The sequence below is a fragment of the Eptatretus burgeri genome, chromosome 4 (assembly GCF_056783735.1).
Source record: "Eptatretus burgeri isolate ZD-2024b chromosome 4, Ebu_testis_v1, whole genome shotgun sequence".
NCBI classification, from domain to species: Eukaryota; Metazoa; Chordata; class Myxini; order Myxiniformes; family Myxinidae; genus Eptatretus; species Eptatretus burgeri.
In genome coordinates, this window is record NC_140964.1 from 79,786,121 (window position 1) to 79,811,120 (window position 25,000).

The following is a 25,000-nucleotide window of genomic DNA, read 5'->3' on the forward strand; positions in this document are numbered from 1 at the left end:
GAACAACAACAACAACACACACACACACACACACACTTGTCATGTGACAGGTGCAAAAAATTTGGCTCTGTAATTGAGAAAACGCATTAATGCGGTGAACGGCTCAGAAATCAGCTATTATCAAATGTATTTTACTTTGAAACTTACAAAAAGAAAGCACACCGAGCCATACAAAATATCCATTTGCTTTAGAAGCAGTCACGAGGACAAAGGAAAACGTGATCACTTAAAATTTAACACCTCCAAGATACGGGCTGAAACTTTGACACCACGGTGCCCACATAACTAAGCATGCAGGCATACACACACTCACGGAGTCCCTAAATTACAGATCCAAATTTACCAATGTACATACCTCTACCTTGCAGCAACTGCCGACTGTACATCCCGATTGCGACATGAACTGTACCGCCGTCCACTGTAGAGTGCTCGTCAAGCGGCTTAAGCACTCAAGCAAACACTCCAATTAAATAGTTGGCAAGCAACAGCTATGTCCGAGTGTCCAAACGATGTCCGAATTGGACAAATGGACACTTTTTTAGGAGTCAGAACTGCTGCTAAGATCAATACTAGAGCTTAAATTTTGTAATTCGGCTTAGTTTAAGAGATTCTCAAGGTTATGGTATGTGCGGAAATGAAATAAAGCCATGCATGCTGGCATCTCTGGACGTTTATAAGCATTGCAATGTACCCAGCGATTCATAGCTATGATGACCACGCATTCGATAATATGAGTGAGGGAAGTGAAAAAAAAACTTTATCTTTGAGAAATTGTTGCGGCCTGTTCCAAGTCCTGTTAAATGTTCTGGATTCATACGGTTGATTCATGGTTGAACATACGGAAAAACATGATGGCTTAAGACCCCAGCGACGTAACCCAGGATATGCTTTAAGACCCCAGAGAGCGAGGTGGCCAAGGATGTGCCTGATGAAGGATATAATTAAATATGGCCATTGATTATCTTCAAAAGGGGTGTTTTAATTATCTCAAACACCCAATTTTCACTCATGCACTTCCTTGAAGTTTCCTTAGTATGCATGCAAAGTTTCAGGTTGCTAGGTTTCATGGTTTTGGAGTTATGAAGGACACACACACACACACACACACACACACACACACACACACACACACACACACACACACACACACACATACACACACACTGAAATTTATTCGTCAGCACAATCTAAATGATAGAGGATTTTCTATGGAAGTGGAGAGGTCACTGATGTAGACCAAGAATATGATCAGTCCTAAAATTCTGCCTTGTGGAATGCCAGCCTCAAGAGGAAGATCATGAAACAATACCATCAAAAGCAACCCATAGTTTCCACTCGCAGAAAAAAAAGAATGGATAACCCTCCACAGAGGTTCCCCAGAATACCATTAGCAGATACATTGGTAAGTATGGCTGGGTGTGGACGAGTATCGAAAGCTCGAGAGATTTCCAGAGAAATGTCCCTGATTTCTCGTTTGAGATTAAATGCACCCATTCATTGTTGGGTGAAAAGAAGCAATATGTCCAATGCCCATCATAGAATAGTTCGAGGAAAAGCCAATCTATGATCAGAGATTAGAGAGTTGAAGAAAAGATAATGCCTGAGGTCTGTAGCAATGATCGATTCGAAATTACTTTGCTTGTGACAGTAAGAAGGCTGACCGGCCTGTAGCTGAGGAGATCAGACTTGCAACCCTTCTTGTGAATGGGCGTGACATTTTAACTTTTCAAGAAGAGGCAAGGCAGTCGACCATCTGGTGAAGACTTAGAGAAGAACAAGAAGTATGGGAAGGTAGGGTTGAAACACAGTTCTTGCAGATGACAGTGCCAATGCCATTGTTTCTCGTTGTAAAGGGTGTTAAGGTTGACAAGAAATTTCTCAACCTTCCTGGGAGAGAAGTCCACATGCTGAAGAGAACAATATGTAATGGTGGAAAGGGTAGGAGGGATTGGCAACCATGTCCTTTTCAGTGAAGACTCTTACCACCAAACTGATGCTTCACTGATAGCCTTTGACTTTTAAGGTTACATGTCAATAAATATGCCAAATTCAAAGCTACCTTCATTGCCATTAATTTAATGTTGAAAACTCATTGTGGGATCCTCATCTCCAATTTTGGTATCCTCATCTGTACATAGGACTGGCAGGATGGCCTTGAGCTACGCACACTCACCTCTGAGCTGCCGAGCAAGGGTTTGAATCTTGGCTCAGCTATATGCTGTCATCCTGGTGTTTCGTAGGCACGGCGAGGCGAGTTAGATGTTAAACTGGGTGTCTGGTCTATCAGCATCAGTTGGTGAGTGACGTTAAACATCCCACGGTGCCATTCACGAAGAGTAGGTGAGCTATCACCGGCACCCTGGAAAAATTGAAAATTCCAGCTGTTACCAATAGGGGGCACTGCATCGGCAACAGAGCTGTGCCCTCAACAAATGATGCTACCTGCAGCCATGTGCTGCATACAAAAGAAGAAGAAAACCTGGATGTAAATGGGCCCCAGAAGAGCCAATAATTGACACAGATTGAATGGGTCTTTTTGTAGCAATATTGTCAACCGCATGTTTAGCCCCATTCATTTAAATTCAGTCCAAAATACCTAAAGCACATAGCTTTTTCTTTCAATGGATTATAATGAGAGATTCAATATAAACAACTTGGTACAAGCAGGAAAGACAGCCATCTTAGGACTCCATTTTATTGAATTGCATTCCCTTAGATGCTACTGCTTATTAGTGTCCAATCAATGTGCATATATTTGATATATGCATCGTGGAATAGCGTGGGTCTATCATGCTGGTGAAGGATTGATTTAATATGACAGGTGTTTAACCTTCAAAGCCATGAAAGCAAGGTGAACCTGTTTGTATGAGCTAATCCAACCTCACGTGAAAGCTTTGAAGATATTTATTAACATGACATAAAGGCAAGACTTGGTAAAGCTGGATGACTGAGAGTGGAGGGTCAACAACCTGGCAACTGTGTAAGGGGAAATGGGTGGCATGCAGACATTCAGCATCAGAGTGAGTGGAGAAGACAGAGTGTAGACAAATGGACATGATAATGACATAGTAATTAAGGATTGTAGGAAAGAGCACTGTATGTCTGATTCAGGCAGTTTATTCCACAGATGACGGTGACAATGAAGTGGAGTTAAGAAGTAAGGCTTATCTATGGAAAGGGTGACTAACAAGAAATGGATTGAACGTTTGCAGCCTTTTTTGACAATGGGAGATGGAGGGAACAGGAGTAGCAAAACTAAAAGAGAGGCGATAAAGGACTGGAAGGCCACGAAGCTTTCTCTGGTGAGAGATCTTTTGCCTCAGTGTCCTTGTGAAAGATTTAAATGAGCCCAAAAGAATGACGAGATCAGTCCATATTGTGGAATAAAAATCTTATTGTACATCCTCTTTGCACATTTCCACCTGTAAGCCATATCAGAATAAGGTGTTTCTTCAAAGACAAGTGTCTGCTGCATGTTCAAAACTCTCTCTTGCCCCTTAAAAGGCTTCCATGTGACATATCTTCAAATTTATCTTCTATGCAAATTTAACAACTACTTTAATGTTAGGATGCATGCGATATAGACTGAGAAGCAATTTTAAGGCATGCCAACTAAAAGTTGACGTTTATTTCACATCATGTGAAAAAATATCAAAATAGTCTTCCATACCAACAAAAGTGTGTGTGTGTGTGTGTGTGTGTGTGTGTGTGTGTGTGTGTGTGTGTGTGTGTGTGTGTGTGTGTGTGTGTGTGTGTGTGTGTGTGCGTGCGTGCGTGCGTGCGCGCGCATGCGCATCAGTGTGTGTGTCTCCTGCATAACTCCAAAACCATAAAACCAAGCAGCCTGAAACGTTGCATGCAAACTAAGAAAACTCCAGGGAAGTGTAAGAGTGAAGATTGGGTGTTTAGATTAATTAAAACAACCCTTTTGAAGATAATTAACAGCCTTATTTAATTATATCCTTCATCAGGTGAACCTCGGCCACCTCGCTGTCTGGGGTCTTAAGGCGTTTCCTGGGTAACCTCACAGGGGTCTGAAGCCGCCATGTTTTTTTTGGCCTGCTCAACCTTACCTTGACTTGGAACAGGCCGCAACGATTTATTATCAATAACGTTTATTTTTCACTTTCCTCACTCATATTGAATGCCTGTTCATCACAGCTACGAATCCTTGTGTATATCGCTTTTGTAAGTATTATAAGTTTCCAAATTAGGAGCTTGGAGTGATTTCATGCATTATTTTAGAGGATTCTCCACGATCAATTCTCACGGACTAATTAAAGTACATCATCGAAATATTATTTCGCTTTTTCGGATTCATATCGTCCAGACTAAAGAAGTGTCAAAATCTGTTGTGAAATCTGATAATTTAAAGAAATAATGAGTCTTAAAACTAAGCATATATACCTATTTACTTTAAGCAAGCAAGGCTGTGTTCCCTCCTCCGTACATACACAAGAAAATGTAAAACTTCCAAAGCATTAAACTTATCTTTTCGACTGTTTGGAGAATTATATTAAGTAAACTAATAATTTAGGAACGTAACAAAATTAACCAGCTTCATTGAGCTGTAGGATTTAATACATTCACTGCTTGACATCATGCCCTGTCCCCCAGAGGGACTGCCTATCCATCGCGTCTGCCAAATCTGTGTCTATATTTTCGGAGGTTTTGTGAGGTGCTCTTCAGGGAATCAAAGCAAATCTGGTAAAAAAAAAAACGGCCGTTTTATTAAAAAAAAAAAAAGCGAAAAGATTTGCATGGACCTCGAACCGATGTTCCACGTGACACATGCACAGACAAACAGGCAACATGGCGAATTTTCTGCAATGTTTATTTCACGGGCGATTGCACTTTGCAATGCCTCGAGGGGTGTTTTGCATTAAGCTGCAACTCTTTTGTGGATAAAGTCATTTTATTTCATTAACTGCTGCGTGCATGGTGAAGATGGGCTTTAAAGTTAAAGGGATCCTTTATGGTATGCAGCAACAGCCTGGCCAAATGTTGCGAATCAACCATTTAATTGGAGTGCGTGCATGAGTGCTTCAGTCACTTGCCAAGCACCCATTGTTGATAGCGGTACCGTGCTATGCCATTCTGAGCGAACCGTTCACTCTCTTCGGACGCTTTTGCCGCGCCATGTCATTCAAAGTGATTGTGGGTCGTGCTTCGTCACCCTGAGCATGTGATTCGTGCTACCTCACCCTGAGCGAGTGGTTCGTGCTCCGTCACCTTGAGCGAGTGGTTCGTGCTCCGTCACCTTGAGTGAGTGGTTCGTGCTCCGTCACACCGAGCGAGTGGTTCGTGCTCCGTCACCCCGAGCGAGTGGTTCGTGCTCTGTCACCCTGAGTGAGGTGTCATGCAATAACACCCGATTTCTGATCCATTTGCAGTATTAACATGTTTTCTAAATGACCGAGCCAAATTTTTTTCCACCCGACAAACACAGCTGTTTATATCGAATAATGTTTGTAAATATATCCATGAAACTTCTATATAAATGCAACGTTGTTTTTTGGTGAAACTACTCAAGGTTTCTGGGTTGTATACAGTAAGTCGTGTAGTTGGTAATCACACTGACTCCAACCTGCCAATTCCCTAAAAATTGTCAATGTCAGCCAAGCACGTGTGTGTGCGTTCGTGCGTGCATGCGTTTTGTTCATAAAGCAGAACATATTCTTTCTGCTAACTCCCCTACCCCTCCCCTCTCTCTTCCTCTCTGTCTGTCTCTGTCTCTGGGCATATCCGGATGGTGGTTATGTCTGAATGGTGTTTGTCTCCAGACGTGTCCGGGCAGCGTTTGCCTCTGGCCAGCTTGGCTCCTGATGCGGCCGCCAGGCGGTGTTTGTCTCTGAACGCGTCCGGGCGGTATTTATGTTTGGACGGTAGTTTGCCTCCGGACAGGAGTTTGTCTCCGGGCCGTGTTTATAGTATGACCAGGAGAAAACGAATTTCAGACATTATTTTGTTTCCATCTTCACTGTTATTCCATGCAGAATCATTTTGATGACACAGTATGAATCGCAATTGACGCTCCACCACACGTCTGCCTTCCCTTCCTCTCACCTCACACTGTCATCCCTTCCCCCACTCCTCCTCGCTCTCCCTCCCCCCTCTCTCCTTAACCCTCCACCTCTTCACTCTCCTTGCACTCTCTCCCCCACCCATCTCTCCCTCTTCCCCCCCTCTCTTTCTCCCTCCCTCCCTCCTATAGTATTACTGTCAAGCGAAGCAACGGGTGGTATTTGCTAGTAATTAAACATGCATGATAGACGTCTGTTATGGGTGTTTGATTTTGTTTGAGTCCATTTTGTTGCTTGTATATGGACATTTGGGTCTGAACACAACCATATAGCAAATCTTGGAAATGATGAGCAGTGGTTAAAAAAACATGCTGCACGTGCAATATGTGTATCCATGGCCTATAAAAGCACAGGTAGCCTTAGTTGTGAAACTGTCAATTAAAATGCCACCTATAATGAATGATCAGCGGAACCAAGTCATCACTATGTTGAATAGTGGAATTGGTCAAGAAAAAGTTGCTCGACACTTTCATGTCCTCTAGGTAACAGAACCGAGACAGAGCCACAGGAAGGGTCAGCAACTGTCCTTGTCCTGGTGCACAGCGTGTGACATCAGCAAGACAAAACCAATACATTGTCATGGTCATCTCCGCAACTGCTTCAGGACGGCATGAGAAACGGCCAGAACCACCATTGGAACAAGGATACCCTTGTTGTTTGCATGATGACTCATCAGTGACAAATCTTGACACATCAACACGGACTTGCATGACAACGATGGGCAGCAGCTGGTGTGAACTTGGGTGTGAGACGGTGGGCAAAACATCATCTTTTCTGATGAATTGAGGTTCAATGTCAGTTTTCCAGATGGATGTCTTTATGTGTACTGTCGGCAAGGACACCATTTCGCTGAGGGCTGCATTATTGAGGGAGACTATTTTGGAGGTGGTGGTGTTATGGTTTAGGGAGCAATTGTCAAATGAACCCACCACACAATGTTGCAGAGCTTACTGCAACCTTAGTTCCATTGGACAGCAATACCACAAGCTTTGATCCACCCCTTGTGTTTTTCCATGCCCCATAGACTTACAAGCATTTATCGCCGCCCAAGGTGGTCACACTCGATATTGATTTTGCAGACCCCTGCATCGTTTGACGTTTTTGTGACGTCACGTGCACATCCCAATTTTCCTGTCTCTGTGCAGATTCTGTAGGACTGGCCCTGAAATGCCTCATGTGATTGCATACAGTGATCCTTTTTCACATGTTATGAAATACATGTCAAATTGAATTTGGTATGCATTTTCATTGTCTCTCAGTATACGTGTGTAATACATGACATAAAATCTGAAACTTTCATGGATGTTATACATGACATAAAAATTTCCAATGATCTACTCTGATGGCCGAGAAAATAAATTTAATTTCCCCCTCATGGCATGAAGAGAAAGTGGACAACCTGAGGAAACAAAATATTACACCTATCATTGTACAATACTTAATTACACTTAAGGAGTGAACACATTAAGCAGTGGGGTGGGGAGGTATGAGGTGGATCTCATGGATTTTGTCTTGACTGCCTATTTCAGTTCACTGAAGGTTGAAGGCTTCCCTCAACATATACATTCTTTTCTCCACTTTGCATTACAGAGGCATTTTACTCCGGTGAACTTTTCAATCTCCATGTAATCTTTGGTCTTCCTCTTTTCTTCCAGATCCTTTTCTCGGGTTTCAATTTATAATTCATGTCCATCTTTACGATATCCAGCTGTTTGTTATTTTTATTTTGTATCCAGCCATTTCATTTCTGGTTTTTAAAAATTATTCTAATCATTATGTTGCCAGATTTGGTTTTGCCAAGACAGCGTCTCTCCACGGCTGTTTGCGTGATGATCAATTTTTCTCCATCTTCTTTGAAAGAGTTCCGGTTGTAAGAGTTTGGGCTTCTGGTTTCGCTTTCCTTCGTGGACAGACGCCATCTTCTCTACTTTGAGAGGCTGTCTTCAAAAGCAGAGGATATCTTATTCGGAATGATCTTGTTGAACAGTTTTTGTTAATTGTTGGTGTTAATTTGTTGATGTAACGTATTAACGCATCTCATTGAGTGTCTTCTTGTGTGTTTGTGTCCTGGGCTCCTGTGTACTTGTCCAGTCTCTTGTGGGCCTCTGTTGGGTTTGTTGCTGTGTTTCCTCGACTTCGTCGTTTCCTATTCGGTCATTGCCTCACACCACTGTAAGTGGTGGTATCTTTGCCTCACCACCTCACACTACTCCTTTTTCCACACCTGTCGCCTTGCTCTTCCTTGAGGAGAAAAGATTGGAAAGACGACGTTCCACTTCAAAATGATTTGTATCCATTTTTAAGAGTTCGTCAAAGCAAATGTAATTTAAGCTCTTTTTGTCGACAGAGTCGAGGCTCATAGATGAGCTTGAACACAAACAGATCAGGACACAACAGAACAAGAGGAATAGTAGAAAGCGAGGGGGATACCAACAGCAGGGTTGAGGGACAAAATTGAGGGATGGGGAATGATCTGAGATGGTAGTGAACAGCTGTCTTGAAGACCTGGATGGAAGAATAAGAATGAAGAGGGTGCAGAGGTTGGTTCCACAAGCGAGGAAAACAAATCGGAACGAATGAATTGAGGTGAGCAGCGATTCTAGATTTTGGGAGTTTCACCAGAAAGGGGTTACTGGTGGACGAAGTACACCATGCAGAAAGCTTTGGTGGGGGAGGGGAGGGGGGGAGACAAAGCACAGAAAGAGCAGAGGCTGCAAGACCAAAAATGATGTGGTAGCATACAGAGAGACCACCAACCTGTCTGCCATGGGAAAGTGATAGACCCATAGACTCAGCTTCATGGCAGGAGTTTCCAATGACCTTGAAAGCCTTGGTGCCACAGTGTCAAGCTGAGCAAGGTGTGAGGCAGGGGTGCTAGCCCAGAAGGGAGAGCAGTACTCCTTCAAGCTGCAGATGAGGGCCTTGTACGTAGATAGGCGTTCAGGTGTGCCAGGGAAGGACTTTGCACAATGGAGGTTACTCAGTTGGCAACTGGCTTTGGAGGCCAACTTAGAAATGTGGTTTGCCCAAGAAAGATCATGAGTGATAGTGAGAGCCAAGAGTTTGAGTAACTGAATATCTTCAAGAGAATTGTTAAGAAAATGGATGGGATGATTTGCCATACAGTTCTTTTGGAGGGAGAGAGTGAGTGGGTATGACTTATCAGGATTGAAACCCATTTTCCAAGTGTTTTACCAACTTGTGATTTTGTCTAGGTCTGAAGAGAGGGAAGAAGCTGCAGCCTGCTTGTCTGAAAGATGAGGGATGTCACACCATCTGGTGGAGTTATCAGCAACTAGATAATGAGGATTTTCCAAAGAGTGAGAGAGATCGTTGATTAAGATGAGGAATAGGATGAGGCTGAGAACACTGCCTTGGAGCACTCCAGCCTTCACAGGGAGAAGAGATTAAAGGATTCTATAGAGAGCCACATGTTGGTTATGAGAGTAGAGGAAGTCAGTAAGCCATGTGTGGAGTTGGCTTTGGATACCATAGGCAGACAGTTTGGAGAGCAAGGCAAGATGGCTGATTGTATCAAAAGTTTGTGGTAAGTCCAGAGAAACTGCTCTGATCTCATATCTGATATTGACAGCTTCCATCCATTGCTGCGAGAGTAGAAACAGCATCTCCAAGGTAGAATGATCTGGCCTGAATCCAAATTGGAGATCTGAGTTGAGGCCGTTGGAGAAAAGGAAGGATTTCATATCAACTGTGATGATGGATTCCATGACGTTGTTGAAGACTGGAAGTAAGCTGATAGGTCTGTAGTTAAGGGGTTAGTTCTTGCACCTTCTTTATGTAATGCAGTGATGTTGGCTGACTTCCAAGCAGATGGAAGATGACCTAGGATGAAAAGTGCAAAGACGATATGCAAGAGTGCAAGGTTTTTCAGGCATGTGAGCTGATGTCGTTCGGTCCAGTTATAGAATCAGAATCGAGGGTTGTCAGAAACTCCCCATCTTCTCAGGTGAAAAACGACATAGAGTCCAGGAGCAGTTGGGTGAGACAGAATAGGGTTGATACAGAGAGTGAGGAGTTGTGGACACAAGAATTGGAAGCAAACACATAATTGAGGCATTTGGCCTTCTCGCAAGCGGAGTCAGCTGTGGTCCCATTTGAAGTGAGGGAAGGGATGCAGGGGGAACATACATCAGAGAATGAGCTAACAAGGTGCCACCAGGTTTTAGAGGAGGGAGACAAGTTTGAAAGTTCAATCTTGAGGTTGGACAGATGTTGTTTTCTGGCTGTCCTGAGAGTGGACACACTTTATGCAGACTTTGTGGAATGATCTGAGATTACCTTCAGTCGGGTTTGCTTTCCAGGAAGTGAAGGCAAGTTGTTTCAGAGCAACTGCCTCACTGCATTATTCAGTGTATCGGTGCAGGAATATGGGTAGGCTAATTGAATACCAGATGGAATGATTCTGTGCATAAATGAGAGCAGGTTTCTATGGAAGAATTCCCAGGCTGGGTTAATATCAGAGGCAGTAGATATAGGAGACTATTATTGAAGAGAGATGGCTGCTTGCAGTCCCTGCCAATCTGCTTGAGTGAACTGCCAGACTCGCCGGTGCTGAGGCATCTCTCTGAGAATAGCCAGAGAGATGTTTACTTTCACAAGCATGTGATCAGATGAACCAATTGGAGCAGAGGAAGAGCAGGAGACATTTGCGGGAAAGTTATTCATCAGCAAGTCTAAAAGGGAGGATTTGCCATTGGGAGAAATCTGGGTCGGAATGTTTACCGATTGAGTCAGTCCCATGGAGTCACAGAAGTCATTTGCTGAAGTGCCGTGGCTGGTGAGAGAGAGGTACCGACGCCTAGCCAATTGGCATGGATTGATGACAATTGAAATAACTACATATGAGGAAAAGAGAGAGATTTCCTCATTGGCCTCGATACTCATTTTCACCATTATGGTATGCTTCCTGTGTTGACAACCTCCACCAACCAACCCATCAGCTGAAGGGCAGCTCTCAGTTCAACTAAGTGGGATTTGGGAGAAGGAATTGGGAAGGTAGAAAGTACATGGGAAAAGTTTGGGGGAGTGAATTGGACAGAGAGAAAGCATACTTGCACACACAAGGAAGAAATGCACACGTATATTTGTGCAATCCCAACTACTTACCCATTCAAATTACAAGTTATGTATTCTCCTTCTCCCTACTTCCTTTTAAAATAAGAAAACGAATCAACAGGCCAAATTCCCATGACCATCTCTGGTAAACCTTTCCATTTATCATCAACAACTCGCTAAATAAAGATTTCCTACCTTATCTGTCTTCTTGTTCTCCTTTTCTTTGTTTTCAAGATGTGCCCATAGTTATGTATCCTACCGCCACTTCAAATGATCGAGCACCTCCCCTTAACCCTGCCATTATCTTACAGATGTCTATCAGATCTCCATGCCATAGTTTATTGAGAACAGACTTGGCCTTTCAAACCTTTCCTCATAACTATGACCTGACAGCCCTGGAATTCTTCGAAGTGCTCCACACTGAACCCCCCCCCGAATGCAGTCTTCCAATATCGAACATCCATAATCTTTCCAGAGCATCAGTGCAGCTGAATTGGTCACATGGCAAGAAACACACCAGGTGGTTTGCCTTTGCCTTTCTCTTTGGTTGTCAGGTTAGGAATTTTGAATTTAGAACACAATAACCTCTTCTTTATGAAAGACACCATGGCATCTTGAATGTCCACCAGGAAATGCTAGCTGATGGTACAATAAGCTTGCAATCCCTTCTAAGATCGATGTATTGGGATCACAAGGGTGACAGTTTTCCTTCAGGTCAGGAATCGAATCTAGATTAGACAGCTCCATGGTAAGCATGCTACCTACCACTATGCAATCCTGTCGGCTCCTTTCCCTCTCTACAGATGAAGCCACATCCTGACTATATAATGTTTTTGCATTTATGGGCTGATACCGAGATTAAGACCTCAAATGAGGCTTTAATATTCTCTTAATAGTGCATGAGCGAGGGTACTTACCTCTAACATTTTCAGGGGAAAAACGTATTTCGTTTTTGATTATACATCTGTAAGTAAAAATAAAAACATGAACTCTTGGGTGGGGGAATCCACTCCATGCTAATGAAGGCCAGTGAGCCAGAAATCCATTCATCCATTAAATGATTCCCTTTTTTTTCCAATGGGTGGGCTGGCATTGTTAAAAAAACGGTTTGCTATGACTGACACTGCGGTTAAATTCCTACCCTGTCTTTGCTAAATATAGATGTAAAAAAAAGCATCTAAAAGATGTTATTTCACTTTATCTTCAACTATCCTGAACGAGGAAGTGTCAGCAAGGGGTGTTGCATATTGGAGCATACTTTTTTTGCAGAGTTTAGGGGTGGTGGTGGGAGTAACGTAAAGGTGGCTGTCACATCTATAACTACAACGGCACTTGTAGAGCGCATACCTCCACAAGGCTGAACAACTTACGTTTTTTATCCCACTGATAGGCTGGATCTGCATTCGGACCTGAACCAAAATCGAATCGGCTTGTTCTTGTCATCTACCCAACTCATCCACCAAGTTTCGGCCGAATCTGGCCATAACTTTTTGAGATATCCTGCTCACAGACAGACAAACAAACAGTAGTGAAAACATAACCTCCTTCCACCTTCAGTGGTGGAGGTAATAATATGAATTCCATTAGAAGGAATTTCGACATAGGAGGAGGCCATTAGGCCCATCAATGCCTCCACCATTGTTACCAACCTATGGTTGTTTGTCCTTGATCTATCCCTTTTAAATGCAGCACATACCATTTTAAAAGTGTTCGGTATGACTCGGCCAGGGTTCAAACCACCTCCAACCTCTCAGACTCAGTGCAGACACTCAAATCATTACGCCACCGATCCTTGTTCTGTTTAATTTAATGAGAGGATATCTCTCAAAAGAGTCGCTGTTGTGTGCTGGTAGCCTCGATCTCCATCCTTGAGATCAAATGGTTTATACAAGTGTATTATTAAAAAGAAGAGAAAGTTAAAATTGGATTATGTTAATGATAATAATAGGATTAGTATGTAGAAAATGAATAAATTGTTAGATTACGTTAATTGGATTCACATGGATATGCTTCCTTGTATGTAATGTTTACTTTCCTGAGGATAAATTAGCCACATTCCCTCTTGTGTCTTTCCCATCCTGCCATTTCCCTTTCCTCTCTTTTTTTATCAACCATTGATCAACTTGAATGAGTGCTCATCGGTAAGATAATGAAAATGTGTTAAAGTTGAATTAATGCATATGTCTTGTGTACAGGAGGTATGGTGGGTCAAACATATCGTGTGTACAGGAGGTAGGGTGGGTCAAACATTTTAACATATTCCTGTACGCAATACATACATGGCCCTAGAAACAGAAGAAAACGTCATTTGAGATCTTGCAAGACTCACAAAGAAAAGAAGGTGATTGAAGAAATATTTTGAGATCAAACAAAGAGATTTGATGGTGATGTGAAAGCATGGGCAAATAAAGAATAGAGTTTGTTTGTGAAAATAACTCTGAAGGTGATGGAAAAGAGAGGTGGAGGATTGTGAGTGCTTCCCGAGTTTTGAAACACATTGGTGTGATTTCCACAAAGCTACTTTGTTCGGCTAAAAGGGTGCATGGTATGGCCGGGTGCAACTAATTATATTAGGATAGCCTGCAAATTACGAGGGCATGACACTTTAGTGAAAAGACAGGAAATGCACCCCCCCCCTTTCTTTTATTTATACAGCCTATATACTCTGTCCCTGCTGTTCTTCTTCGTTTGTATGCAGCACAAGGCTGCGGGATAGCATCATTGGCTGAGGGGGAGCACCATTGGCTGAGGGCACACCTGTGCCACTGATGCATTGCCCTCTGCAGTTGAGGGCAGGAATTTGCAATTTGGCTATGGTGCCGGCAATAGCTCGTATACTCTTCGCGAAGGACACAGACCGTGATATTTTTAACGTCCACCAACTAATATCGGCAGACGGGACACCCTTTTACCATCAATCCGAGGATACATTGCATGATGGCTTCAACTATTTCACAAAAATCGAGTTATGTATATATTTTAATCAAAAAATATATTTTAATCACTCCCTCTTTGAGATATGCTATGTTAAGCCGAGGACACTGGAGCAAACCCCCTGTACCAGGGACGAGACCTATTGCCCAGTAAAAGGCCCAATCTTAAAGATCTGTCATCAAAAAGCATGCATGTTGAAGAAAACAATTGTTGCACTCATGACAACAGTGTATACATTGAATGAAAACAAATGTAAAGCAGAAGCAATATACAGTAATACCTTGCTTAATGCTGCCCCGTAGAACGCTGATTCGTTATAGAGCTCTTGATCCTGGAAAACATTTTTATGAAAAAAAAATGAGGAAAATCCATAACACGCATCTACCAATCTCTTTGTGCTGTCCAAGACCTTGCTTGCCCCATTGTTCTTCATTGTGTGAATTGGTATTGTCGGTGCCTTAGCAGGGTATATTTATTTCTTCATTGTACATATAACTTTGTGTGCCCCCTCATCCCTATCTGTGTCCTTTGACCACTTTGTCCGTATCATTTATGATAGCGTCTTGTCTACCCTCTTCCCTGTACTTTTTGTAATAAACCTCATTATAATTATAACATATCTTCCTGCCCGTTGCCTCTCTGGGTATGCTGTCATTCTTTCTGTATTTGATGCTCATTGCACTGACCACACACTTCACTACCACGCAATGGAAACCAATTTTACGAGTTTAATTGGTGACATCTTTCTCCGTTTGTTTGACAACCCAATTTGTTTGTTTGTCTATGCAGGCGAAGGACAGTGATGACGATGATGAAGTGGCCGTTATTGTCGATAGAGATCATTTCATGGACCAGTTTTTCGAGCAGGTTAGTTTTGGCCTAACACGGATGATAATCCATCCATTTCAGGAGAACCAAGAGATGGATGTGATTACATTGTAGAGTGCTTGTATTGACATTTGTGGAGTACATAAAGTATTTGAGGTGATTGTCTGCATATATATGGTCAATACCGAATGATCAAAGGTCAATAAGGCCAAAGGGAAAGTGAGTGAAGGGAGGAAATACTCTAAAAATGATGGGATGCTCAAGCTTCGGCATGATATGTGTTTTAATCATCAGGTGGAGGAGATACGAGGAGACATTGAAAAAGTGGCGGAGAATGTCCAGGAGGTGAAACGAAAACATAGCGCCATCTTATCCGCGCCCAACACTGATGAGAGTAAGGTCACCAAGTACTCAACACCAGAAATACGGCTTTTAAGGGGCATTGCTCTGTGTGTGGTGCTCAACATTTAGCAGACGGTATCCTCCACTGATTATTGATCACTGAAGTTACTCCAGGTCTATAACATGACCCTTTCCATTCTCCTGGGGTTCCACCACCCCACACTCATGTGTTATTTATGCCAAGGCATGTGCTGTCATTTTTCTGGCTATATGGGACACATCAAGAAAGGATGAAAGGTAGAGGTGAAATGATAGCTATACAGATTCAATCAGCAAGTGGTTATGAAGATGCTTGATACGGATATAGTAATGCATAGATTTTTAAGTTTCTTCAAGCAAATATGGTTCTTAAAGTGATAAAAGGAAAAATTTACAAGTTTAATTCCAGCGTGCTTTGACCTCGAGTTCGGAGGGCTTGTCATACACTCAGTCAGTGAAGCTGCAGTATTGGTAAAGCAAGCAATTTCTCCTGGGACTGGGATGGCAGAAGGAGAGAGGCGATTGTGGTATTCCAAAAGAGGCATCAAAGGGGATGCAGAGTGTGGCGGTATTGTTATTGGTCAACATTACATATAGTGAGAAGATAAGAGGAGGAGGCGTGTTTGGTGTTTTAAGGGACAGGCAAACGAGGATCGACGAATTGTGATTGTCAGATGAAACAAGGGATAAATATAAACTGTAGATGAAAGGGGGAAACATGATGGAGATGAAAGAAGGCAAGGGAGGTTTGGAGGGTCAGCTGAATTGAAGGAAGTGAATTATTCAGGGCATGTCAGAACTAGAATATATGTTGTATGTGCAGGCATGAATACGGTGTTCCAATGAACCTGGACATATTTGAGACATCCAAACCTGACCTGAAAGGGTGTTAATGAACCAGTGCTTAGAATTTGGAACTTATCAACTGGTATATAAGACTTACTTTTCCAAACATTTTGGCATGATCAAGTTTAATAGCTTGCTTTATTCCTCATTGGGTGAATGGTATTCTCTGATATTTTGCATCCCAACGTGTGCAAAGCCAGAAAGGTACTGTATTTGTGATGAGATCTCATTATTGATCCCTATGGGAATTTCAAAGCTTTACAGTGACAATTCGGTGATGTCTTTGCAACCAACTATGGTTTGAAAACTATAATATCAATGCAGAGTGAGAGATTTGTCAGTTGTTTAATGTAGGATATATGACATGTTGAAAACAGCGATGCCTCTGGCGATGTGAGCCTCAGTATCCAAGCAAGCTGTTGGGCTCAGGATCCAAAGGAGTCTTCCAGTACTCTAACTGTGGATTGATTGCACTGAGATTTCCTGCACACTTGCTACCAAAATGAAAATTAAGTACTTTCAGTGACTGTTGACTTGCTTTCTCCCTGCACGTTTCACCGGCACAACTGAGACTTTCAGCTTCTGGTTTAGAATCTGATCATCGATGGAGCTATTATCACATTTATACTGTGTCGGAATTTCCTACTCCCCAGGAAATAGCCGATGGGTTTTCCCCTCTCAGCCCCCAAGGAAAATAATTTTGATGCCAGTAGCACTGCTTTCTTCCACAAAAGATTTTACAAACCAAGCCATGGCATAGCATTTTAAAACATTAATGAAAGACAAGGGTTTTGCTTTATCTTGTGTGGGCTGCAGAATAAATAACTTGCTTACTGTCTGCTTTCTACTCAGTTTGAAGTCCCAACCAGCTGTATTCCTTCAAAGGGGATGTTTGGCCTGCTCCTTCATCTGCATGCATTGCTTGGAGTTCCGAGCTGTCCCTTAATGTATTTTTAAAGAGTTGACTCGTGGGGGGCAAATGGGGTCACATTGACTCAGTTCGTTCGTTCATTTCATATGCACATCGGGCCTGGATTAGATTATAAGTTTGGCTTGCACGTTGCATCATTTCTGAAGGTAAGGATGGGAGTGAGTGGTGGGATGGTGGGAGTAGAGGAGAGGTGAGGTCACAATTATGCTGCTGATGTAGTGCCCCTTGTAAGTTAGGGCAGAAATTTGAAATCAGTTCAGGGTGTTGGCAATACCTTGCTCACATTTTGTTTATGTGGATAGTTAATTGCGATGCTAGTTTTTGTGGGTTCATGGAAGAACGATAAAGCCAAGCATTGAAAGTTAGCGTGAGGACACTTGGAGTCACTACAGGTGGGAATATGTTTTTATGCAGGGGGTGGGGGTTGGGGATTGGGTTTGCGGGTGAATGAAGAAAAGCCAATACTGTCATCGATGCAGAAACATTTTACTCCGAGGAAATAGTAACCTGACCCCAGGTTAACTTGCAATGTGGAAAGGTCTGCCATGAAGGGTAGCGGATGTAGGAATAAAAACCCCATCCAAAACCATTATCTTTTCTACTCGCATTAATCACCCCCCCCTCCCCCCAAGCCAACCTCCTTCCAAATTTCGTGTTTTTCCTTCCTGATAGTTTGCTTCTGTATCCATCTTGTCCACCCTGTGCATCCTCCCCTTACTCTCATTCCTTATTTGTCCAAGTCTCCCTCTATCTTGTCTGTCAATCCTGCTGTTGGTGTGCCCCCCCTCTCCTTACCCCATTTCTTTTGTTCTGTTACGTCCTGATCTGTTCTATGTTCTCGCTCCTCCACGAGCCTCGACTCTTTAAACAAAACAATAAAAATAATAAATTTTTTTATTGTATAAGGATTATTTTTTATAAAAAATATTATTTTTATAAAAAAAATAAAAAAAACCAATAAAGGTTCAAGAGAAACAATACACAAAAGGGTAGTTTGGTTTAGTCAGCAGGAAGTATTCTATTCTCATGATTAGTGAGCTGGCTATATAATTTTTGCATCGATATGAAACCTTTAACCTCTGCTGACCAAGCAGTTCTACTCAGTTTTAGTGTATCTGTTGGAGGTAGTTATGTTATCGCCCTCCTCCCTTTCCTTTTTCAGTGTCAGTTTTCTTTGGTGCTAATGAGTGCAACACTTATTAGTGTCTTTGTGAGGTTGCTCTTTCATCAATTGCTTTGATCATTTTTCTTGCAACACAACTTGTGTTTGCACGAATACTTTGAGGATGTGAGCGAGAATAATGAGTCAAACAGCCAAATGGCTTTCTGTGTTTGTCTCCATTTCCCTTGTCTGTGTTGCATTTCATAGCTCAGCACCTTTTTTGTGGCCCAGTTTGAGGGCGATGTTGCTGTTTACTCCTGAGTTTGTGTCACGACTCGGCTGGATGGCAGTCCACAGGATATCTTCAGATGAATATATCTAAATTGGGAGGCAAACTGAATTTTATGCAAATTAATATCTGATATGAGATTAGATGAGTGTTTCAGTTGAAATCATCATAGGAATTGTAAGAATGTTTTTCACAAAGTACTGTTGGTTTTGCATTTTGCTAGGTCACAAACAGGCACATCACAACTCTTGAATATTCTGCAATCTACACTAAATCACTCTTCACAATTTCTTCTGAATCCACCACAGAGATGAAGCAAGAACTGGAGGACCTCATGGCTGATATCAAGAAGACTGCGAACCGTGTACGTTCAAAGTTGAAAAGTAAGTACAAATTATTTTTTTCTCCCTTATTCTGAAGCTCTCATTTCTTTAAAACAAGGATTCTTTCGGAGTTAAGTTAAAGTTCAATCACAAACCAGATCTTGTTTTTTAAATACCCCGTGCAGGAGAAAGCTTGCTCTTTTATTTTTAAACAACAGGAACCGATCAAACCTTCAGACTCTGCAGTGTCACAGTAGAGGAACCCACCATGACCCACTGTAAGCCAGACCCCCCCTTCCTCCTTTCCGACCATTAAACGTCAAAACATAAAGCAGCGTGTTGACTCAACAAAGATGCATCACAGGCCATTTCCTTGTTTTGCGGTCTGTATCACCTTCTGGTAGTAATTGGGATAGTCTGCAGGGTTTACTAAGCTTTGGCTAAACCAACTATGTGGATGGCAGAATAACTCTGTCAAGACACCGTTGCAGAGTAAACTAGAATGACACTTAGTAGAGCTCATGCCTCTGCCAGGCTGAACATTTTACGTTTTATATCCCACTGATATGCCGGATCTACATTCGGACCTTAACCAAATTATAATCACCTTGTTCTTGTCACACATCCATCCTGTCCACCAAATTTCGTCGAAATCCGTCCAAAACTTTTTGAGATATCCTGCTCACAAAGCAAACATACATACAGCCAAACAAACAGGGCTCAAAATATAACCTCCATCCGCCTTTGGAGGCTGAGATAAAAATTCTCCCAAATCACAGAACCCTTAATGTTGCACACAAAAGATCTCTCATGCAGACAGAAATTCCAAAGCAACCTGTGAACGACCATATCGACTCGTAAGTGGGACCTCAGGCGTTATGGCCATTGTTTTTCAGCATCGAGCATCAAAGTACATAATTGCTGAAGAAGTGAATGCATAAAGTTTGGATTTGACATAAAGAACCATCGATTTGGAGGTTTTTACAAGGATTTACAAGAATTTACAAGGAATTAAGGCACAGGAGGAGGCCATTTGGCCCATCATGCCTGCGCCACACCAATACCAGATTTAATCAATCCGTCAACACCCCTTCCCTTTGTGTGCAGCCTTTTGGCTGCAACACTGGTACTCATTTCGCCGACCTCAGAAGGATGACAGGCTGAGTCAGCCCCCTGGTGTTAATTCAGCAGCCAATGGGGCTTGAACTCAGGACCCTAGGATCCCAAGCTACCACTCTAACCACTAAGCCAACACCAGGTTATGTGCTAAGCCAACACCAGGTTATGTGCTAAGCCAACACCAGATTACATGCTAAGCCAACACTAGGTTACGTAGTATAAAACCAACACGTTTTCAAGAGGACATTATGTTATATAATGCAGGTATTTTTGTACAAAGTAGAGTAAGTGGTGGAATCGACTGAATCAATAATAGTTCAAGTTGCAATTTTCCATCCTCCAAATGTAAATCTTATTGCATTTCCATCAAAATCCGGTTTTGAGTCAACAATGTCTTTATAGTCACAGTGGTTTATAATGGCTTATTGTTCGGTTATAATATAATACAGTAAACCCTTAAATATCACGATTTTGACCGTTCATGGGCAACTTCTCTGTTTTGTACTGAAATGTGAACTCCTTTGTGCAGGTATTGAACAGGACATTGAAAAGGAAGAGACAGAGAATAGGTCATCAGCGGACCTGAGAATACGTAAAACTCAGGTGAGAGGTCCTTTGGTAGCTGGGTTACAAAGTAAAGAGGAACTAAATGTCAAATTTCTCAACAGTGGTTTATTGCATTATAAAAAACTACAACAGCAACCTTATATGATCTTAAAAGAACTACAAAAGCAGGTGTAAGTAACTATAACAAGCTGTAGAAATAGAGAACCAATGGGATGTTGAGGTACTGTAATGCCATGGCATTGCTTTAGAGGGTGCTGTTAGTATAAGTGCTTCAATATATCACCTACCAACAGCATTCGACGCTTTCACGGAAGTTCGTGGAAGTGATGACTGAGTACAACTCTACCCAGACGGATTATCGTGAACGTTGCAAGAACCGCATTCAACGGCAACTGGAGATCAGTATGTCTTCACTACACACATTCAAAATGAAATTCCCACTCTCTAGAAGTCTTGCTGATCACGGCCGGAATGTAGAAACCGAGAAGTGTCCAGGAATGAAGCTTAAAATGTTTCGGTGAACACTTTCTTTCCCTTTTGGGTTGTTGTCTTTGGCACAGTGGAGTCTTATTCTCAAAACAAAATGCATGTTCCATCAACTGGTCATCATATCGAAAATTAATGATATGGTACTTCATACACCATCTAAAAAACAAATAAAGAGCACTCCCGAGTATTGAGGGTGCAGGAGCATGAGATACTGCAGTGGCGTCACCCAAAAGATATTAAAAATAAAAAAACATTTTGCATCCTTCACCTTGTATGGTTCAACCAACCGACAGTATGTATGCCCTATACATTCCGTTGCTTTTAACTCTTCCTCCCATCCCTTCAAAATTTCCCGCTTTTCTCTTCCTATATTGTTACCTTCTATTTCCTCATTTTCTTATTTTGCTTCCTCCTTTCTTACTTTAAATGTGCTTCCTTTCAATTTGCTATGTGTCCGCATAATACATATATCGTAAAATGGAAAGCTAGTCTTACTAAAGGCTAGAATAGCATCGGTGTATGTCATTGGCAGAAAAGTAGAACAATGAATGGAATCAACAGACATCAATCGGAGTATGATAGCCACCGTGGGAAGCAAGGAAAAGCTGACGGTTTGAGCGTTAACTCTTCGTCAGAGTGTAAACGTATTTTGCTCCACCAAAAGGTTAACACCTGAAAAAGATAGCTTCTTGCTTCCCGTGGCGGTTAGTATACCTTGATTAATGTCCTGTTCATTCCATATACTATAACATACACATTATGCGGCTTCTTTATGGAATTCCATCACACCGTTTTCTTTTAGGAATCTGGGATGCACTGTTAATGTTCTTTTGCAGCTTACCCTCCCAGATAAGGAGTGCGTATATGAATTTCACATTGAAGGAACAACAGGTGTTCTAAAAGTAAATTATTCTGCATCTCACACACCTCACAAAGTGAAACTTGAGAAATAAATAGAGAAAACAACAGGAATTAGAGGAATTTGAGGGGTTTTGAAGAGGGAGATCTAAGAGATAGAGGAGTAGGAGAGATGGGAATAAAAAGAGGAGAAGGAAGGGTATGTAGGAGACACAACAGGGGTAAGCATGCCTGAGATCAAGAACTATTCTGTTTGATAGGTCCATTGTGATTTACTTTGAGACATACATGAGAGTTTTCTTCAATGGAGTGTTTGGCTGTTGGGTTCGTGAGATCACCGAGCTTCAAATCAAGTATTGCGACATTAATTATCATGTTTATTTTGTGACATTGACACTGTAACATCCACTTTTAGAGAGCTTTTTAATATAAGATAGTGTGTAAGAATTCAAGAAAAACTCTACTAACCGGTTATGTATCTGCATTGACATTCTGTGTGATCTGATCTATTCTGTTTCATGACTTAGAAAGTCACCGGGATGCCATGTTGGCATTTCTATGGGCAAACAGACATGGTGGTGCCCGTCTCCTAGTCAGCCCAGGTTAGCGCAGGAACTTAGAATGATGACAACCTGCCAACTCTTCATGAAAAGGCACCATGGGGTCTTTAAAGTCCACAAGCAGTCAATACAAGCAAATGGGACAATCGGCTTAATGTCCATCTGAGGGACAGTGTGCATTGTGTTGCAAAACCCTGCCTGCAAAGCACCAATCAGACTGTTTAGAGTGGGGTCAAGAGTCAGACCTGCCAAGATAGCTCAAAGGTAAGTGCACCAACCTTTGAGCTGTCTTCGCTAGGTTTGACTCCTGACCTCACGAAGATCACATCTGACTCATGCTTTCTGAAGGATAGTTAAAATTTTGTCGAATATATTGATCTTATTTTATGGGAACTAGGCATGCCTCCCATCACTTTGCTGATGGGTTTAAGCAAAAGACAGCATGTGGTACTTCACAAACACATTGCATGTCAATCTGTGAGTGTCAATGAGGATGTAAAAAAAAAATCAAGTGAAAGACATGAAAAAGGATCTTTTAAAGAAGGATCTTGAAGGATTTTAAGGATCTTTAAAAAAAAAACAGACAAAACATAAACTCGCGGAGGTATGCGCTCTCCCGAGTGCCATTCTACTCGATTGTGTGTTCCTCCTGTGTACCTTTTTACCCCTCAGCCCGAATTGGGCTAAGGGGTATTGTCGTCACAGGTGTTGTCCAGGTGTCTGCCAACTTTGTGTTTCCGTCAATTTCGAGGAGAACACCTTGTCCGATTAAATCCATTTTTGCAGGGTGTGTTGGGGTTGAGTAGAGGAAGCAGGCCCGTCGCTAGGGGGGGACATTTGGGTGCAATGCCCCCCCCATGGCGCATCTGGTGCCCCCCCCACTTGTACGCCACCCATTTATGCCCTGTTGCACCCTGTGAACAACTTAGTGTTTAAGGACGAGCGCCCACTGTGAACTTGCTGTTTAAGAGTTCACCTGTGTGAACTAAAACCCTTATTCCAGATGTTCAGTGTGGTGAATAATAAGGCCTTCGTGGATAAACTGTTCTTTAATAATATCCTTCTTTGAATAACAGTCAAGAGATAAGTGTGCGCTTGTTAGCGCATCTCCAAAAGCAATTGGCAAGACAATACAGTCCAAGACCACAAGATAAAAGATAATAACGCAAGCACCAACGCCAGCAGCCAAGACCTCGTGTCAAATGTCGATGTTGTGGGTGGTTATATATGGTGGATCATTTAGTTTTAAAGAATAGGCAATCAGCGTATTCGATATGGAGTAATGGAGACCCTATTGAGCAGGTTACCTGATTGGTTGTAAGTTAGGTGTAAATGTAATATAGTCATAATATGATAATATGATTATGGAAAAGACATAAATTTACATTATTAAAGATGAAGTGCACGTGCACCACGTGACCTTCACAACCCGTCAACCCTCCATCTTACAAAAGTAATTTTATAATAAAAATTAAAAATATGTGTGTTTGCAATCATGCTTACATTTGAAATTATGCAGATAATACCTGTTTTTGATGCATGGATCATTTAATAAATAAAACCATCAACCGTCAAATCTCGCGAGCCGCGAGATTAGTGACGCGAGTCGCGAGATTTGTGACGCGAGTCACGAGGGACGAATCACAGAGCACGAGCTTGCAGCAGGAGAAAAAGACGTGGATGATGGATAAACGAAAATGGCTCAGAAAAGGAAAAAATGCAAGCGACGAAAATGAAGAAGATGATGAAAGACATGTTGTTGGAGGAGTTGGAGGACGAGGAGGAAAAGACGATCATGTCGATGAAATACCGACAGAAGCTGGCCAACCTGGCCAAGCCAGCAACGTCAGCCCTGCGGCTGGAGCCCCAGCGCAGGCAGCCGGGTTTCCATGCTCAGCGGCGGCCTCGTGGTCGGGTGTGACTGTCAAGCCGCTTCCCGATGATCTTGGAAGTGAGAGACCGAATCAAGTTGTTCTACAGCGGTACCCTGGCCATCTGTTGCAGAACAAGAGTCGCTCGTCCTCGTGGTACCAGACTAATGAATGGATGGAATACAGTGTGCAGACAGATGCAGCATTCTGCTATCCATGTATGAAGTTTAACACCGCACGCGGCCCAGTGGACTCTACTTTCACAGTGCGAGGCTACCGGAATTGGAAACATGCCGTTGAGAAAGACAGGGGGTTTCACAAACACGCAACTTCAAAGGAACATTTAACTTGTGTTTTGAGGTGGAAGGAGAATGAGAGGCGCATCGATTGTGGTAAGGAGATTTCCACACTCCTCAATGCTGACCAGCTTAATAGAAACCGGTACTATGTGTCTGCTTTTATAGATGTTGTGGGATTTCTCGCCGAAAATCAGATACCTTTTAGAGGGAGCCTTGATAATTTTGAAGATATGTTAGATGGGCACAGTGGGCTCTTCCTCTTGCTTTTAAACTACACACTCAAAAAGGACACCGAGCTAGCCGAAATAATAAAGCATATCCCACGAAACGCAAGCTATACTAGTCTGGAAATGCAGAATGAACTGATCTGCACATTGAGTAATGTTGTGACGGATGCCATCGTGGAAGAAGTCGGCACATCGTGGTTTACCATCAAGGTGGATG

The 25,000-nt window shown here is 42.3% G+C and overlaps 1 protein-coding gene across 7 annotated transcripts in view; it reads left to right on the forward strand.

Annotated features, from left to right (window-relative positions):
* The window catches only part of LOC147028483 (syntaxin-1A), a 150,200-nt gene that overhangs the window by 28,155 nt on the left and 97,045 nt on the right, over positions 1-25,000 (forward strand). For all 7 annotated transcript variants that reach the window (XM_085878908.1, XM_085878907.1, XM_085878910.1 and 4 more), the window contains exons 2-6: positions 14,883-14,960; positions 15,216-15,315; positions 18,779-18,853; positions 20,442-20,515; positions 20,773-20,881. In XM_085878908.1, coding sequence (XP_085735034.1) covers positions 14,883-14,960; positions 15,216-15,315; positions 18,779-18,853; positions 20,442-20,515; positions 20,773-20,881 — 436 coding nt within the window. The remainder of the gene's footprint in view (positions 1-14,882; positions 14,961-15,215; positions 15,316-18,778; positions 18,854-20,441; positions 20,516-20,772; positions 20,882-25,000) is intronic.